Consider the following 18,068-nt stretch of genomic DNA (forward strand, 5'->3'; position numbering starts at 1 on the left):
AACACAGCAGTTTTTCAGGCAGAGAAGGCTTTTCCTGATGCTTAGCTCTACAGAAATTTTTCATGTGGGATTTCATAAGGGGTGATTATTTTGAAGAGATTTTAAGACTGGGAACTCTTTTTCAAGAAAATCTGAGCAGGCAGCATAAATATGTAAAGCAGGGGACTCTGAGCAGCTCTGATGAAGTCGGGCGGAGGAGTTGGAGGGGGCAGGGGAAGGGGTTGAAGGGTGGAGGTGGCACATGTAGGGGGAAAACTGGGGTCCCTGCCCTTGCTTCTCACTTACCTCCATTCCATCAGGATGGGTCCTGCTGAGTACTGAGACCAAGGTGTGGGAGATGTGGAGAGAGAGAGTCTGGAGCAGTTCAGAAAACAGCTCCTTTACTCATTTATTAAGCAGCTACTTTGTGCCATGCACCGTGCGGTTGCTGAGGATGCAGCTGCAAACAACCCAGACGTGGTCTCTGCCCTCCTGAAGATTACAGTCATATTGCGTGTTGTGGGAAAGTGTAACTTGCAGATCTGGTCTCGGGAGCCCAGTTGGGGAAACAGGGAAGACTTCCTGCAGGAAGTGACATTCACCGAAGCTGAAAGCTAAAGGGTGAATCTGAGTTGACTGACCAAAAGATGCATGGAAGTGTTGAGTCAGCCTCGCCTCCCCTGTGAGGTAAGGATGGACAATTAGGCAGGAGGAACAGACTGTGTGAAGGCCCAGAGGCAGGGCAGTCAGGTGGCATTTAAGGTGCTGTGATGTCATCGCATCCAGATGGAGTCCTCAAGGCAGCTCATTGTCTGGATGACCTTAGGCAAGCTCCCCGTGCTCTCACTTCAGTCTCCTCATCTGTACAGTGAAATCGGAGCCTTGTCCATCCCCTAGATTCCCCCAACCCCATGAGTCCATGAAGGTGTGTGCAGGAGGGGGAATATCTGTGGAGGACATTAAGGGGCATGGAGGATGTCACAGGATCACATAGCTACCCACAGTCAAGCATAAATCAAGCCCTTCGGACAAGTGTGTTCCTCAAAGATACCACCAGGGGACCACTCAGTGCTCAGAAGCAGAAACATAGTATGTACGTCAGGCGACCTCAGGGACCCGTAAGGTAATGCAGCTTCCTAATTGTCCCTCCTTACCTCCTCACAGGGGAGGCGAGGCTGACTCAACACTTCATGCATCTTTAGCTTCACCCATTACTTCCTACTGCGTTGTGCCCTGGGAGACACCCAGGAGGTATTTATTGATGACAATATAGCACTTTTTCTAGGGGATTTTATGTGAGCTCATATAAGCTTGACATAAATGGTATTGCAGATGTCAGGAGGGTCCAGGAGGCTAGAAAGAAAAATGAAAAAGAAATATTTTATTTACTTGCTTCAGCTCCTCATTTTGGATTATCTTCCCATAACCTCTGTCATTTTAAAGAAGGCGAGGAAGGAAGTTGACATTTAAAGTGAGCATCCTTTATGCCAAGAGCTGTAACAGGGACTCCGACAGGCACTATCCTTCTTCCTCTGCACCCAGCCCTACCCAGCAGAGAATTCCATCAGAGCTTTTCTGAAGACCAGCATTGTTTTTCCTCAGCGTGATTTCCACGTTAGGGACGGTGATTGTGGCCTTCTGAACGCTTGGTTTGATGCCAGGCACCAGGACAGTGTGCTACATGGTCAGGAAGAGTTTCTACAATGTAACCCACGTATTGAGTTCCAATCGCATCAAAGAGCCCGGATAAGGGACAGCTGAAAAGTATAGGTTCTTGGGCCCTCTACCCTGGACATTCCGATTCGACAGATCCAGGGGAAAGCTCTGAAGTTTACGTTTAAAAAACGTGTTCATTCCAATGTGCCACAGCATCTGAGAGGCAGGAGCGTGGGTTGGGCCTCGCTTATCCAGATCGAGAAGGTGAAACGTGGAACTGGAACTGGAACCCATGGCCTCTGCCTTCCATTTCAGAACCTTTTATACAATGTGGTTTCAGTGTCACGCGCAGCTCTTTGCCCGGCTGAGCAAGGCTTGGAGGGTCTCGTTTATGAGATGACTCTTCATGGGAACACAGAGCCGCTATGTCAGGCTGCCAGGAAGTCCTTTCTGCTTTCAAAACACTAGGGAAAGAGAGAGCGATATGTATGTGCCAGGCACTGTGCTAAGGGCTTTACATGGGCCATCTCATTGAATCCTCATAATAGCATTCGAAGATGGCTGTTTTCCACAGAGAAGGGGAACTGATTATAGACACAATCACCTGAGGTAACATCTGGGGCCAGTGACCTGTCCAGGTGTTCAGCTCCTCCTGAATAACATTTCATCATACTGTCCGCTCACTCACCTGTCCTCCCATCCATGGCCGCCCCAGGGATGATGGCAATGTTTCACCTTAGCAGTGTTGAGAAGGATTCTGAGGCTCCATCTAAACTCAGCAGAAGAGCATATGATTGATTGGTGATGCCTGTTAACAACCACAGGAAGGGACAGAGGCAGCATTTGGGCTACTTATCGACTATTGATTTACCTTCCTGGGTGTCTGGGGGGATAATTTGACTCTTGTCCATGCACGCCAAGAACAAAAAATGCAACTGGAATGCTAAAGATGGTATGGAGGGCCAGGGGAGTGGGTGAGGGTCACCCTCATGTGCTGTCCTTGCTGCCTCCCAGCTCCGTCAGCGGCTGGAGCTAGAGATAGAGCGGATGAAGCAGATGCACCAGAAGGACCGGGAGGACCAGGAGGAGGAGCTGGAGGATGTCCGCCAGTCCTGCCAGAAGCGGGTACGTAAGCAGCTAAGCAGCGGCTACAGCTGTGCCTTTGGGGCAGGGCAGGCCCAGGCCTGGTACCCTCTTCCTTAGAGCGAGGGGGGTGCAGGGCCTGGGGACAGACTCCTTGGGCAGTCACCTGAGACCTTAGCTCCCTGGATGCTTTCAAGGGTGCTGGGACGGAAGTATCTATCTTAAATATGACCCAGAAACGCACTCTGACTTATCGGCTGGTCCCCTGTGGTTGGACACTTAGGGTGCTTCTGATTTTGTTGTTATCCCCGATGCTGAGATGAATATCCTTATAGATGTGCTGACGGATAGGAGTATACGGTGGACCCTGAAGGTGGAATTGCCTGAACTTCGGGGTGCGCCTCCCTGAGCAGGTGTCACCACTCCCTTGTGAGTCTGTCGGAGCCTAGTGTGCGTTGTGCATCTCCAAGGAGGCGCTGAGTAGCATTCCCCAGAGTGGATTCCCCTTAGGAGCTCCCTAAACAGTCTCTGCAGAACCCTCTGGACTCCAGGGGTTGAGTCAAATCCCAGCTCCATCGAAAACCAATGTAGGGCTTTAGAGAAACCACAAAGCCTTCCTAAGAGCCTCACGTCTCTCGTCTGACAAATGGGATGCTAATGGCTACTGTGCAGGGTGAGAGTGAAGACTCCAGGAGCTCACACATGTGGAAACATTGCAGAGTTTTGGAACGTAACCCCCGTTCATTAGAGCTCGAAGAGCAACACTGGGTTTCTACGTGGCTGGGCCTGCAGGAGGGGCCAGGGAACAGCTTGGTGGCTGGCTTGCTCGTGGGTGTGATTAATCCTCAGGAGAAGGCGGGTGCAGGAACTTGGCGCCCTGCAGAGCCCACTGCTAGCATCCTCCTGGGCAGGACGTGAGGGGGCCGTGGTGACTGGCAGGACTTCCACGGGAGACAGATCGGGCTGCCTGACACCCTGCCCTCCCTCCAGGGAGTAAGAACTGGGCCCATTCTCCACCCCCAGGGGTGGGCGCTGCTGCATTTGCTCTTCATCCTGCTCTGCAGGTTCCCATGGCTCATCCCGAGGGGCCCAGCATCCCCCCCCCCCAAAAAAAAACTCTCTAGGACTGGAAAGAAAAAAGTCAGTGACTTGGGCCCAGCTAGATCTGTGTGCCCTTGAGTATGTCTCATCACTCCTCGAGACTGTTTTCTCCTTTGTGAAATGGGAGGAATGATAGAACATGGTCTACCTTCACCATCTATATGGGGATGAGATAAAAGAAGGGGAAGTGTCTTCTAAACTGTAAAGTGCTGGAAGTTATTATCAAAGGGCCAGTTTCTGCTTATTTTCCTTTATTACATATTTGGGAGAAATGAATGGCATTCTTTGAACACCCATTGGGCGCCAGGCTGGATTCTTAATGTCTAGGGACTTATTGAATCCTCACACGAATGCTGTTTCTACAGGTGAAGTGACATGCCCAAGGTTCCCCAGCTGGGAAGTAGCCGAGCTAGGATTTGAACTTAGTTCTATCTGACTCCAAAGCCCAGACACTTAACCAAGACACAAGATATTTTTTGTTGTTGTTTATTTTGTAACTGTTTGAATATGAAGGGCCATTTTGGAAGCACTTGATAGATGTCAACCTTGGGCAATGCTTCATCCCTTAGCACTTCCTGCACAATGACTTACCAAAGGCTCTGATAAGTCCTGCACTGAAGACCCTGTCAACTCAATGATTTCCATACTTATTCTAGCATGGACTCCCCTCCTCTCCCCCACATCGTATCTGTGAATAGCATGTGGAAATATTCTACAGAACATGCTCCAGAAAACGTTGCCTTGCTCAATATATAGTTTTTATTATTTTGTATCTTTTTCAGAATTTGTTTTAGCCATTCCTGTCTTCATTCTGAAAGCAGATGTGAGCAGAATGCCTTATGTCTCTCTTAAAAGAAAATTTTGAAATGAACTTGCTTTCTACCTAAGTGACCATCAATCACTATTTTTTTCCCCTTCATGGGTCAGGAGGCAGAAGCCCTCAGTCCCTGTCCATGTGCCCTCCAGTGAAGGTTGCACCGTATCTGGTGCATTTCAAAAGCACCTCAAATCATGAGGGGGGCCCTGAGCCAGGGCCTCAGAGAGCTGGAGGTGTGACCCAGACCTTCTTGAGGTCTCGCTGTGGACAGATTTATAAAGGGGAAGGTGTTTTTCTCCTATGACAGACACTGACACTGCCTTCACATCTAGTGACTTCTCTGCTCAGTCTCTCTCTCGCCCTGGCAGGAAATCAATTGCTAGCAACCTGGGTGGGAATGCTAATGGCCACCTGGAGTGGCAGTGGAGCTGGGGCCAGGATAACTAACTGCTCTTAGCAAAAACTGACTGAAGAGTATGCACTTTGGAGCCTCTTTCTGACTCAGTTTGTACATCTGTGAAATAGGGTCGCTGAAGGCACAAGGTTACAGAGGGAGCATGAAGGGGTAAGATAACGTAGATGAGAGAGGCTGGAGGGGAAGAGGGTGAGCAAAGCTGGTGGGGTATTCACTCTAGCGGGGAGCTCCCAGCCTTGCTGGGTGATTGCTGAGAAATCAGCACCAACTATAAATTCAATGAGTCATTTGTAGCCAAATGTCTTAATCAGTTCAGGCGGCCATACCAGAATATCATAGACTTTTACTACTCACAGTTCTGAGGCTGGGAAGTCCAAGACCAAGGTGTCTGGTGCGGGCTCTCTTCCTGGCTTGTAGGCAGCCACCTCCTCATTTTAAGTGGGGAGAGAGAGAGAGAAGAAGCAAGTTCTCTGGTGTATCCCCTCTTATAAGGGCACTTATCCCATCATGGGGACTCCACCCTGATGATGTCATTCCAACCTAATTACCACTCAAAGGCCCCACCTCCAAGTACCATTGCATTGGGGAGAGGGTTTCAACAAGTGAATTTTGAAGGGACACTAGATAATCTCAAATCCAACTACTTTTTTTTACTGCGTCATGTATATTTATATGTTTAATAAGGGAGGCTGATGCATGTTAATATGTTGGATGTAGTGTCATGCAGATCCTGAAAAAATCAGAGGGCCAAGACTTAGAGATATTCAAGCTAGGGCATGGCACAGGTAGGCGACATCTGGTAGGGAATGGGTAGGGACCCAGGGGATGGGGCTTCACAGTGAGTGGTAGGGGCTCCCCGTAGTTGCCCAGCCCTCCCCCTAGTTGTTGGGCTCCCAAGCTTTTAGGCTCCTGAGTTCTCCAGCAGAGACACCTGCTCCTAACCACCGGGGCAGCCTGTGTGGAACTGGGTGAAGGGCCTTGGACTCCACATCATCCCCTCCCCCTGGGGAGGGTCCCTGCCCTGTGGGATTTGTCCAGAGGGAGCTCATTTCTCCTGTGCATGGATCTGCCCTTTGTGCCCACAGCTCCGCCAGCTGGAAATGCAGCTGGAGCAAGAATACGAGGAGAAGCAGATGGTCCTCCATGAGAAGCAGGATCTGGAAGGCTTGATCGGGACCCTCTGTGACCAGGTGAGGGGGAGCCACCAGCAGACATTTGGGAGAGCACGCTCCCTGCCTTGGACCCTATAATAGAAGTAGATTTATGGGGAGGCCAGCTGGATGGGGTCTTTGGGCCGAGTGCCCTGTCCACATTCACTGGCTCTTCATAAAGGGCCTTCCGGGGCCCACACTCAGCAGGGTTCTTAGAACCGAGGAGACCAAAGAGGGTGGGTGCAGCCAGAGTGACAGACGGGCCACTGCCTTCAGCTGTTGGAGTGAGTGTGTGGACAACTCTTGCTTTAATGGGGCCCCTGTGCTCACAGCTGGTTTCTCGTGAGAGCAAGACTCTTGCTAGAGGCAGCCAGGCTCAGAGAAAAAAAACATTCCCCAAACAGTTGGTGGCCCCTGGGTTTCCATTCCTGATCTCCCTGCCTTCTCTCCCTCCTCCTTCCCTCTCTCCCAGAGGAAACAGTTGTCCTGAGGTCGGGGCGTGAATTCCTGTGCATGTGTGTTTACGCTTTGACCGTGTGCAGCACATGCGATTCTCTATCTGGCCCCTCCGTACACTGTGTTTCCAGATTAGGCTATGATAACTCATGTAGCTCTAACGCCATCATTTTAACTGCTGCACAGTATCCATATTTTTAAATCCCCTTCTTCTGTTGGTGAATATTTACTCGTTTCCACTCCAAGACACACACTTGCAGTGCGTATTCTTATATATGTCTCATCGCACACAGGGACGGGTGTCGCCAGGGTGTGTAGCTGGAAGAAGATTGCTGGCTCCTAGGACGGTCTCATTTTGGAATTATTAGATGTCACCCAAATCGTTCCCCAACGTGACTGTGACAGTTTATACTGTCACTAGCAGGATTTTTTAAATGTTTGCTTCCCCCTGTCTCCACTGACACGTGTCACTGCCAGATAGTTTTAAAATGTTTGCCAGTCACCAAGTGTTAATTGCACTGCTGGTCCCCTCGCCCTCATCGCTAGTGAGGCTGTGTGTTCCTAACATTTCCTATGGTCGTCTACGATGTGAATTGCCTTTTGGCTTCTTTTTTTCTGTTGGTCATTCATGATGCTTATACAAGATGTTAGTCCATTTTTGTTTACATATGTTGCAAATATCTCCTACTCTGTGGGAAACATTGCACTTTATGATGCCCTTCACTTAAAGTGTTATTTATTTTAAATGTTTTCATTGATTTTTTTTTTTTAGAGAGAGGAAGAGAGAAGGAGAGAGAGAGAAACATTGATTGGTTGCCTCCCACATGCACCTGGGCATGTGCCCTGACTGGGATTAATCCAATTTAGTCTCTAACTTCTCATAGGACAATGTAATTTACTTACGTTTCTTACAATGACTGATACATTTGAATTTATTTCTGTTCTCTTCTTTGGGTTCAGTATTTGTTGGTTCATTGTCCCTTTTCTTTGCTTTTTGCTTGACTGTTTTCCTGCTGTTGGATAGATTGATCATGTATTCGTTCTGTGATCACTTTCGCTCACTGCGGGTGCTGAAGCTACAAATCGTATTTCTATTCTTGTGGTGGTCGCCATACATTTTAAGATAAACACTTAATTATAATTTTCCCTAACATACTTCATTTAGTTTTCACAACAGTGCTGTGGGGTAGGTATTATTAGTTTCTACGTATAAATGAAAGAAGTGAAGCTCAAAAGTAAAGCGAATTGCCCAGGACACATAGCTTGTTAGTGGCCTGTGTGGATTTGAAAGGACGTGTCTATTTTTTGAAAACCCATATTTTTGAAAATAGAACATCATGTTGCTTAAAAATGATTAAGATCCAGTTAAACAGAATCATCCTTTTGTGGCCCATCATTTTTCATATTATTTTAAGTCAGCCCAGTTCTGCTGTTAATTTGTTGTGCAACTTTCAGCAACTCACCTTTTCTGGCCAGACCTCAATTTTCCCAGCTGCAAAGGGGCTTGGTTACCCTAACAGCCCAGCCGTTCCAGGTCCTACTGTTCCCGTGCTCAGAGAGTTCTTTGACCACAGACATTTAACAACTGCCCCCAACAGGCTGCCTTCATTATTAATGGCGAAACAATCGAGGCTTGACCACAGCTTCCCACAACAACACTAAACATTATTTAGATTTATTGGTTAATTATTCACCAGTTTTATCTAAATTTGAATCTTTGTGCTGTAAAACGTGAACTTGCAGAGTGACATTCATTTCCCATTAACCTAATGAGTCCTTCCCTCCGCCCTCCCCTCCTGTAGCCATTCATTATGGAGGGGAGGAGGCCTTGGTCTGAGGTTTTGCTGTGAATTTCGTTTTCAATGATCCCTCTGGGAAGGAGATGGTGGTGGCGTTTTCAGGGTCGTTCTGGCAGAGAAGAGGGTAGAATCTGAGCCATCCCTACTGCACGGTCAGTGCCAGCATTGGGGTGTACTGATGCCAACCTGCCCCACGGGAGAATTAAAGGCACTTTAGGATGTGTGCCGAACAAGAACAGACCCAAAAATAAGCAAGGTGCCAAGCACACTGCTTAGATGCAGTCATGGTACAAGGCCTGGGCTCAAGTGAATAAATTGGGATTTGGGTTCCAGTAGGCACTGTGGTACAGTGGTTAGAGCCCTGCACAGCCAGGGCCTGGCCTTGGACAGATCACCTGCCCACTCCATGCCAGTCTTGCCAGCTGTAACTCTGTTTCCTGCCCCACCCCCATGTTTCATACCCTCATGCTAATCACCCAGAACAGAATGTCCAAGGCTGTTTCTCAGGCCACCCCCGCCTGTGCTCTCGCAGTGCCTTCCACCTGCAGAGTCTGCCCTGCACCTGGCCGAGCCGTCCCATTCATCTAAGGCTCTTCCTGATCCCAATGCAGCCTGGGCGGGACCATGCTTCTCTGGGCCTCCATGACACCTTTTCTTCAGTGGAAAGAGCGAATCATACGTCTCTCATCATATAGTTTACAAAAAGAACCTCTTCGCAGTCAGCCAAGTTGGGTTCGTATCCTAACTCTGCCACTTACTGCTAGCTGAGTAATCTTGGGCAAACTGCTTCCCCTCCATAAGCTTTAGTTTCTTCATCTGTGAAATGGGGATCATGGTACTGCACAGCTCAGAGATTCACTATGACAATGAAATGTGCTGACATCCATACAGTGTTTAGAAGTGTCTGACACTCAGCCCTCTATACCTGTAAGCTGTTACCACTTTTATAAAGCCAATCATAATAATAATGTCTATTGTTAAGAGATTGTCACAGGAGTTCAATGTAATGACTTGTGACAAAGGCCTGGCTCAATGCCCAGGCCTCAGCTCGGCTCAGCAGGTGAGAATATGAATATACATGTATAATATATATATTATATATAAATAGCATATTATACAGGGTGTCCCAAAACATGTATACACACTTCAACAGCTGATAGCTCAATTTTGAAAATGAAATGTATTTTAATAACCACTGCCTTTATAATTATTCAAAGTGTGTGTGTGTATATTTTGGGGGGACACCCTATATCGATATATACTCTCCAGCATTTATAACGTAAAGCAATACATCTGAGAACAAAGAAGCTGTATCCTAAGAACTGACTCATTTTTCAAAGAGTTTGAAGCGGGTGGTAGAGAAGGAGTGACGCAGAGTCTGAAGGAGTGCATTCCGGCCACCAGACAACACCCATAACCCCTTCTCCTTGCACAGCCCTCGGCAGCCTGCACAGTGCTTTCCGATCCGTCATCACGTCTGACTTCTGTCTCACCTCAACAGCGAGGACAGGGAGTTTTTTAACCCCCTCTTTTACAGGCGAGGACTCTCGGGTTCAGAGCGGTGACCTAACTCAGCCACAGTTCCCGCTGCTTAAAGCCTGGGCCTCCTCATTCTCCATCCCACCTTCGTTCTGGAGCACCCCAGGCCATGTGAGCATTGCAGGGAGTGGCTGTGCTTGGCACAGAGACCCAGGTCCCCGGATGTGGAGAGACTGAGCCCCAGGGTTGAGGCATCCGGGCCCCATTTTCTGTGACACCCTCGTCTGATGGATGGTGCCGTGTCCTCCCCGCTGGTCCCCTGAAGAGAAGGGCGCTGTTGTTTCTTGCAAATGCGAGCTCAGTGTCCAGTCGGCGCTGTGTTTGCAGGGGAGACCGTGGTCTGCGGCGGTTTCATGTCGAGCCCCACATCATTCTGTCGCCCTTGGTTTGTCTGTCTGTAGTGTTGTCTGTGGGCAGTTGTCACCCTCCTGGTGCCGAGGTCAGGGTGTGGCTTCAGGGTTCTGGGGAAGGAGTGCTCTCGCTTCTCGGTAAGGCCCCTCTGTGGAAAGTGACCTTGTCAGCCTGTCCTTAACTGACAAAGGGGACCAGCTCAGGGGACAGAAAGGCTGGTTTAGAGCTTCGAAAGCTGCGCAGCTATGTTAATACTATTTACTGACATGTAACATGCATGCAGAGAAGTACACCATGTCCCATCCATGCAGCTCAACAAATTTCCATAAATTCATGAAGCCAGCACCAAGATCAATAACATTGATTACCCCCCCTCCCCCCCGAAACTCCCCTCCTGCCCTCTCCAGTGACTGCCCCTCTGGGGTGACTGCTGTCCTGACTTCGGCCAGCAGAGGCCTCCCCTGACCTGTGGGCTCTTTTGCAAGGTGAAGAGAGGCCATGTTGATGACTGGGGCCAAAGAGGAGACAGAATGACTTTGGATCCTTACAGGCGTTGGTTACAGTAGTAATAGCTCATATCTGTGCTGTTACTATGAGCCAGGCATTAGGCGAAGCACACATTTAATTTTCACAGCAGCCCCGTGTCGTGATGCCATTCCCATTCTGCAGATGAGGAAACTGAGGCTCAGAGAGGAAAAGTGTCTTGTTCAGGGTCTTGCAGCGAGTGGCAAGAGCAGGATTCGAACCCAGGAAGCCTGGTTCCAGAGAGCTTGGACCCTGGCCACCGCTTTGCCGTCTCAGCTCATGAGTGCCTTCCCTTGGCTTCCAGATCGGCCATCGGGACTTTGACGTGGAGAAGCGCCTGCGGAGGGACCTCAGGAGGACTCATGCGCTGCTGTCCGATGTGCAGGTCCTCCTGGGGACCATGGAGGACGGCAAGGCGTCGGTCAGCAAGGAGGAGCTGGAGAAAGTGCACAGCCAGGTGGGTCCCCTCACAATTGGGCTGGGAAAGTGTCGCAGCCACGGGGGGAGTGGCGCGCCCTCCAGGTGTGTGCGTGGCCGCGGTGCTGACCTAAGGTGGGGGACATGCCGGGACATTCCCAGGGCTGATGGGTCCCATGGAGGTGGCACGTGAGCAAGAGGGGTTTGTCAATGACTGAGGAGTCTCGTTCCCTTCCTCGAGGCTGAAATAGGGTGCATCCTGAGTGCTTGGGCAGATCAGGGCGCTGGGACAGGATGCCCGAGTGTGGCACAGGCATGCCTTCATGCGGGCCTGTGTTTGTACACAGGTGGGACCGTGTGTTTGTGTATACGTCGGCACATCCCTGCATTGACTGCCGGGGCAGGGTATGAAACTAATAGTAATAGCACTAATAATGCAAAGCCTATTTCTACCAACAACAATAACAAATAATAGCTATTGGAATGCCACAGACAGTGATCACGAGAAGATGCTGATCGTCGCTGCCACCTATACAGGATGTCGCACTGAGCTCTCGGGAGAGCTGAGGGAGATCATCTCATTTCACAAGTGAGGTGACCCACCCACAGTCACATAGTCATGAAGTGGCAAAGCCAGGATTTGAACCCAGATCTTCAGGCCCCAGCATCCCTGGCTGCCTTAGAGGAGGTCTAGAGCAGCGGGGCTGATGTTTTTCTCATCATCACACCAGGTTTATGGGGTTTGGAAAGAACACCCCGGATGTGCAGTACTGTTAAACTGGAAGACATAGGGTAAAGGCCCTTCTCTCTCGACGATTCTATGATTCTTAGCAGTTTCCTTCTTCAGCACACCCTCTTCCAGGGCTTGTCCAGATGTTCCTGGTTTTAGTTCTTGACCTGGGCAAGCCCTCAGCCCCAGGCAAACCAGGACAGGTGGCCAACCGGGTGGGTGGTGGACCCTGAGCCTCTTGGTGGCCAGAGATGTCCATGCTCTCAGACAGGGGCCAGACAACCAGGGTTCATGCCAGCCCCCTTGGCGGGGCCATGTACTCTGCCTGTCTCCCTCCAGATACTCCCTACGCCACACCGTGCGAGCCTTCCCCTCCCCACAGGTGAGTGTTCTTGAAAGGAACAAGGGTGGTTTTGTTCCCTTTTTTTTCAGTATTCATGAGAAATCTCCCTCTGCTGGGTAAAAATGTGTGTTTTTGCAAACTAGTGGTATTTAATGAAGGCGCCTTGAGCTGAATCAAAGAGCTCCATTCTTCTGAAAGTCCTTCCTCCTCGTCTCTGCATCCGGCTCCTATCAAAGGGAATCCACAGCCTTGGCTTCCTGTTGCTGTTGTCATGGAAATAGTTATAAGGATGGCATCGCGTGGACCAGAGGTCAGGGTACAGTTGCTTTGTCTCCCGGTGCACGTGTCCCGGATGCCAGAGTCGGAGCTAATCAAATAAAGCCATGATGACATTGGGCATTGCTGCGTCTCCTCGCCGATGAATGGTATTTGTCCTTTACCTGAAGGCTCCAGGGACAGAGGCAGGGAGGGCAGACAGAAGGAGGAAGGGAGAGGATGCTACATTTGCCGCTGGCTGCATCTTAAGTGCTGGGTGTGGTGCTGAACAGTTTCATTCGTCTGTTCTCCAGTCCCTACTGTGCATCAGACGAGGTGGTAGATCTAGGTACATAATGGTGAATAAGGCAGGTATGGAACCCTCCCTTGTAAAACTTAGATCTGATGGGAAAGAAGACAAGCAATGATACAAATAAATAGAAAGACCCACCCCTTAATTCGGGTAATAAAGGAAGGAAGTGGGGTTCTGGAATAGGGCATGGCAAGCGGTCTGGTTTAACTTGGGTGGTCAGCTAAACCACGCAGGGAGAAGGAAAAGGCAGCAGGGGCCACAGCCCACACGTGCAGGGCCTGAAGGCTTGGGTTTATTCCAAGGGTGGTGAGAAGCCTTTGGGAGATTTTGAGCAGAGAGTGACAGACCATCCGATACACGTTTCAGAGGATAGCTCTCCTGTGTGGAGGGAGGATCGAGGAGGGGGCGAGGCGGCGCCGTTAGGAGGCTCACACACCCGTCTAGGCCGGAGGAAACGGTCACCTGGGTTAAGTGCTGATGGAGGTGGCCAGGAGGGACAGACTTGGGTTGGTTTGAAGTTGAAGGGACTTGCAGATGGTCTGGGTGGCAGCAGTCAGTGGGTTATAAATAATCCTCACCATAGCCCCAGGAGGTGGATAGTTCTAATTGGACCCATTTTACTAACAAGGAACCAGGCTCTGAGAGGTTGAGTAATTTCCCCGAGAGCACACAGCAGTACGTGTCCGAAAGCTGCGCGTGCCCACGGTTTTGGACCCGTGCAACTCGGTTTGCGTAATAACGTTTGTGAAGCACCTACTGTGTTCCAGGCTTTTCCAGGTGTCTCGGGGCCCCCAGACTTGGCTGCACATCAGATAGCTTACATGTTAGTTACAAACCACAGATTTCTGGATCCCATCCATAGATATTTTAATCTGGGTTGTGACCCAGGATTTACATTTTTAAACATCACATCAGGAGATTCTGATGCTGGTTTTAGGCCCAGCATTTGGAAGCCATGGGGCTTGTTTATTCCTCAAAAAATCCCTGCCTGTTCGGCAGCAACACATCTGTTTTGTCGATGAGAAAACGGACGGCGAGTTTACACTAGCGTTCAACCGCTTGTAAAATGAAATTTTGAGTTCAGAAAAATGAACTCGGCATTTGTTAATTTTGTGACCTTCAACAAGTGACGGGACCGCCTCGAGCCCTTTTCCTAAAGTGGAGTGACATTGCTCGGCGTCCCGGGGACCTGCCGAGGCCAGTGGGCCACACCAGTGAGGGCTTCGGGAACTGGCGCGCACGCTGCAGCCTTTACAGATCGCTAACCGCGGCTGTGGTTAACCTCAGAACGGTTTGCCCCGTCAGCGCGAGGATGGGGGCGTGTTTGATCGCACCTACTAGATAACTGCAGGCATTCAGCAAATACTGATTCGGCCTCCACTCTGGGATAGATTCGAGGCCAGAAGGCAGGGGGAGGAGACCACAAGGTCCTGCCCTCGACCCAGGAAGCAGACTGTTGTCGAGCGGGGTGATGAGCAGCATATCGGTGGCGTGTCGGGTTTAGCTAAAGAGGGTGCCCTTACTTTAGCTGTGGGAGAGGAGCTGGTGGCTTCAGCTGTCTCTTTAAAGAGGGAAATGAATTGCTGGTTAGTAAGATGCTCACGGCCGTGCTAGGAAGCAACAGAGCACAAAGGGGTGGGGCAGGTCGACACAGGAAGTATTGTGCACGAGGTTCCCAGGGGTGAGGGCAGAGAGGGCACTGTGGGTAACTGAGGCTGGAGCCCGCTCACGAGTGGGTTAGAGCCTGGCTAAGGAGTTTGGGTTCGATCCCAAGGGTGACAGGGAGCCATAGCGAGCTGCTGAGCAGAGAAGGGCATGGTCAGAGTGCTTGGAAAATGGCAGGGTTCCCGGTGTAGCTGCAGCACCAGTGGCGAGCCCAGCTCAGCTAGAGGCACGGAAGGCCCCGGAGACAGCATCTTCATTCTGCCCATAGGGCCAGGGTACCCAGGCCCCATCTGCAATCCTGAGGAAATTATGTGGCTCTTTCTGCCCAGTTCCCCTCCACTGGGAGCCTGGCTCTGTCTCAGTTAATAACTGAGGTTTAAGACTCTGGTGATAAAACACGGAGGCTTCCTGGAGGGAGGCAGAAAAATACACCTCTTTGGGTTCGAATCCTGCCGCCTCTACCTAACTAGCTGTATCATTTGGGGCAAGCCACTCTGCCTGTCAGAGCCTCCTTTTTGTCACCTATAAAGGGGGTGCCCTAGTCAGTTTGACTTAGTGGATAGAGCATTGAGCTGGGGACTGAAGGATCGTGGGTTCGATTCTGGTCAAGGGCACATGCCCAGGTTGCAGGCTCGATCCCCAGTAGAGGGCGTGCAGGAGGCAGCCAATCAATGATTCTCTCTCATCATTGATGTTTCTGTCTCTCTCTCCCTCTCCCTTCCTCTCTGAAGTCAATAAAAACATATATTTTTTTAAAAAAAGGGGGTGATGTTTCTAACTTCTTAGACTGATAGAAAGGACCCCAGACCACAGATTTGAAACTGTTCTCTCAACTGAAAACTAGCTTAATGCACGCAGTTCCCCACTGGCTCCCTATCCCACACTGGTGTCTGGGTACACGCTTTTACAAGACCTCGTGGAACAGGTAGAAGGGGCCATGTGTCAGGTTATCTGATGACACCTGTTCTTCAGGAGCCAATTACTAATTAATTCCCATGACATGTTTCCACTGGAAACAAACTAATCTGGAGACAGGAGCAGTTCCAACAACCAAGACATGTAATTGAGATAATCGCTGTGCATAAATAGCATCTGCGAGGAGCAGATGCGGCACCTGGCTGAGCGGGGAACGCGGAGGATGCTGTCTGCTCCAGGGCAGTGGTTGCTTTAAAAAAAATACATTGATTCCTGCCTTTGACCTTTGCCTCCTCCCCAAGGGAAATGTGTTATTTGATTTTCACGAAATAGAGAAGAGTTTGCACTGAACTCTCCCGTTGTTTAATTAATTCAGGCCGGGGGCTGTGTTCACCCCTTCCTGCTGAGAACAAAGCTGTCGCCAAGTCTGAGTCACTGTACCCCCAAATAGCTCTTGAGTCCATCCCTCCTTCTCCCCGCTTATCATGTACCACCTGTGTCTCTCGGACTCTGCTGGGCTCCGGTCCTGTCCGCGCCATCTTTCCGACACCTGGTCTTTAGAGACAGAATTTTAAAGTGTAAATACAGTCTTGGCTCTTTGTGCTGAAGATCCACCAGTGGCCCCAGCACACAGCCCTGCGGATACAGGCCTTTGAGGATGTACAGCTAGTGCCCACCCTCCCGGGAGCCCTGGCCAGCACTGAGAGCAGCTTGGGGTTCCCCCACACCTGTTCCCACCTCCCCACCTTTGCCCAAGCTCTGCCCTCGCCTGGGCTCTTGCTTCTTCTCTCTGAAACCTCTTTGCCTCATGGACTTTGAGCCTCTGAACTTGGGTCTGGGCATCGTCCCCGGGGGCCACCTCTGGCCCCCAGAGGCTGCGTGAGGGCCCCACCTCTCCTCTCGTCACCTCCTGGGTTTACCCCCAGGATAGTACATGCCATTCGATCAGTATGACCCCCGTGACTTGTCTGTTTCCCTCCTTTACCTTCCAAAGCCTTCACAGCAGGGCCTGGAATGAGTAAACATATGAGAAGATCTGCCCCAAATCACAAAGGGGATTCGAACCCACGGAGTCGGACTTCAGTAGCCTGGATAGAATCACCAGCACCCAGAACCGCCAGTGCACTGCCTGTGGGCCCACCGCTGCCTCTGGGCTCTCATGGCCCCTCTAGAAGCCCCACGCCCCACGGGGTCCAACAGGCCTTTCCAGGGGGGTTCCGGCTCAATTCCAGTGTTCCAGCAGGTGAGCCCAGTTGGCTGGTGAGCTCCCAGGAGTGCTCAGGCACCAGTCTGAGGGCCTTCCCCCCATTCATGCATGGAAGACTGGTAACCCTGACTCATCCCAGTGCCTTTAATGGAGACATCTGTCAGCAGGCGTCACCCCTGCTTCCGTGGGACATTGGAAGTAATGACTGAGCTCTGCAGAGGTGGCCCTGATGGTGGCCTCGGTGTGAGCGAGCGCCTGCAGAGCCCTCCTCCCAGACGGGACCGGGACCGCGGGACAGGTAGTCGCTGTTTTATTTGACAAGGCTTTTTTTTTTTTTTTTTAAAGATTAGGTGGAGTGAATTGATTCAATATTAACATAACCTCCTGTAAGAGGAGATAAAGACCAAATTGTAATTGGTTAAAACACGATTATCGTGGGCTGCTCACCCCACAAATATTGACACTCCCAGGGCTGTGGTGCATGGAGGAGGACACGGCTGGTCTCATCATAGGCCCCGTAGGACCTGCGACTGTCGAGCTGCGGAGAGCCCGGCCCTCCCTGCACAGGGCAGCCATTTGCCTGGGTCATGCTAACGTTCTAACAACAGTGATCCTGGCGGCAGGCAGCCAGCACAGGCGAGCTCCTGGATGTCATGGCCTCATTTTATCCCCCTAAACCCACTGGAAGGCAGTGGGTGCCGTGCGTCGGGACCTGTCCATTTGGGGCCTGCGTGCAGGAGCGTGCGTGCATTCAGCAAGTGCTCAATGGATGGATGAGTCGGCTCCAATAGGATGGGCTGTGACTCCCCGTAGGAAGCAGCGGGGACCGGGCCCATTTTATGCAGGAGGAAGCTCAGCGTTTGGGAAACGTACCCCAAGTCACAGAATATGGGGGGCACTGGGATTTTTAAAAAATAATTTTGAATTGCAAACTGACAAGAAGTTGCAGTAGTCAAAGGATTCTTATGTATCCTTTACCTAGATGCATCAGTTTTTAGCATTTTGCCTCCTTGGCGCTATCCTCTCTCTGAAGTACATTTTCTGAATTATTTGAAAACAAGTTACAGTCACAGTGCCCCTTTATTTTAATCAAAATCAGAAATTTAACATTGGTAAAATAGATAAAATACCGATTTCTAAACCAGGGGTCTTCTAACTGTGTCGCCCCATAGACCAAATCCAGCTCCCTGTCTGTTCTTTGTTGATGCTTTTTTTGTTTATTTTTTATTACTGCTTGTGAACTAAGAATGTGTTTCACATGTTTATTTATTTTTTTATTGATGAGAGAGCGAGAGAGAGAGAAATATTGATTTGTTGTTCCACATATTTATTCATTCATTGGTTGATTCTC

The 18,068-nt window shown here is 50.2% G+C and overlaps 1 protein-coding gene across 2 annotated transcripts in view; it reads left to right on the forward strand.

The window, feature by feature from the left end:
* The window catches only part of MYO18B (myosin XVIIIB), a 174,024-nt gene that overhangs the window by 92,341 nt on the left and 63,615 nt on the right, over positions 1–18,068 (forward strand). For both annotated transcript variants that reach the window (XM_059675770.1, XM_059675771.1), the window contains exons 32-34: positions 2,650–2,760; positions 6,137–6,241; positions 11,177–11,329. In XM_059675770.1, coding sequence (XP_059531753.1) covers positions 2,650–2,760; positions 6,137–6,241; positions 11,177–11,329 — 369 coding nt within the window. The remainder of the gene's footprint in view (positions 1–2,649; positions 2,761–6,136; positions 6,242–11,176; positions 11,330–18,068) is intronic.

The sequence above is a fragment of the Myotis daubentonii genome, chromosome 19 (genome assembly GCF_963259705.1).
Source record: "Myotis daubentonii chromosome 19, mMyoDau2.1, whole genome shotgun sequence".
Classification (NCBI taxonomy): Eukaryota; Metazoa; Chordata; class Mammalia; order Chiroptera; family Vespertilionidae; genus Myotis; species Myotis daubentonii.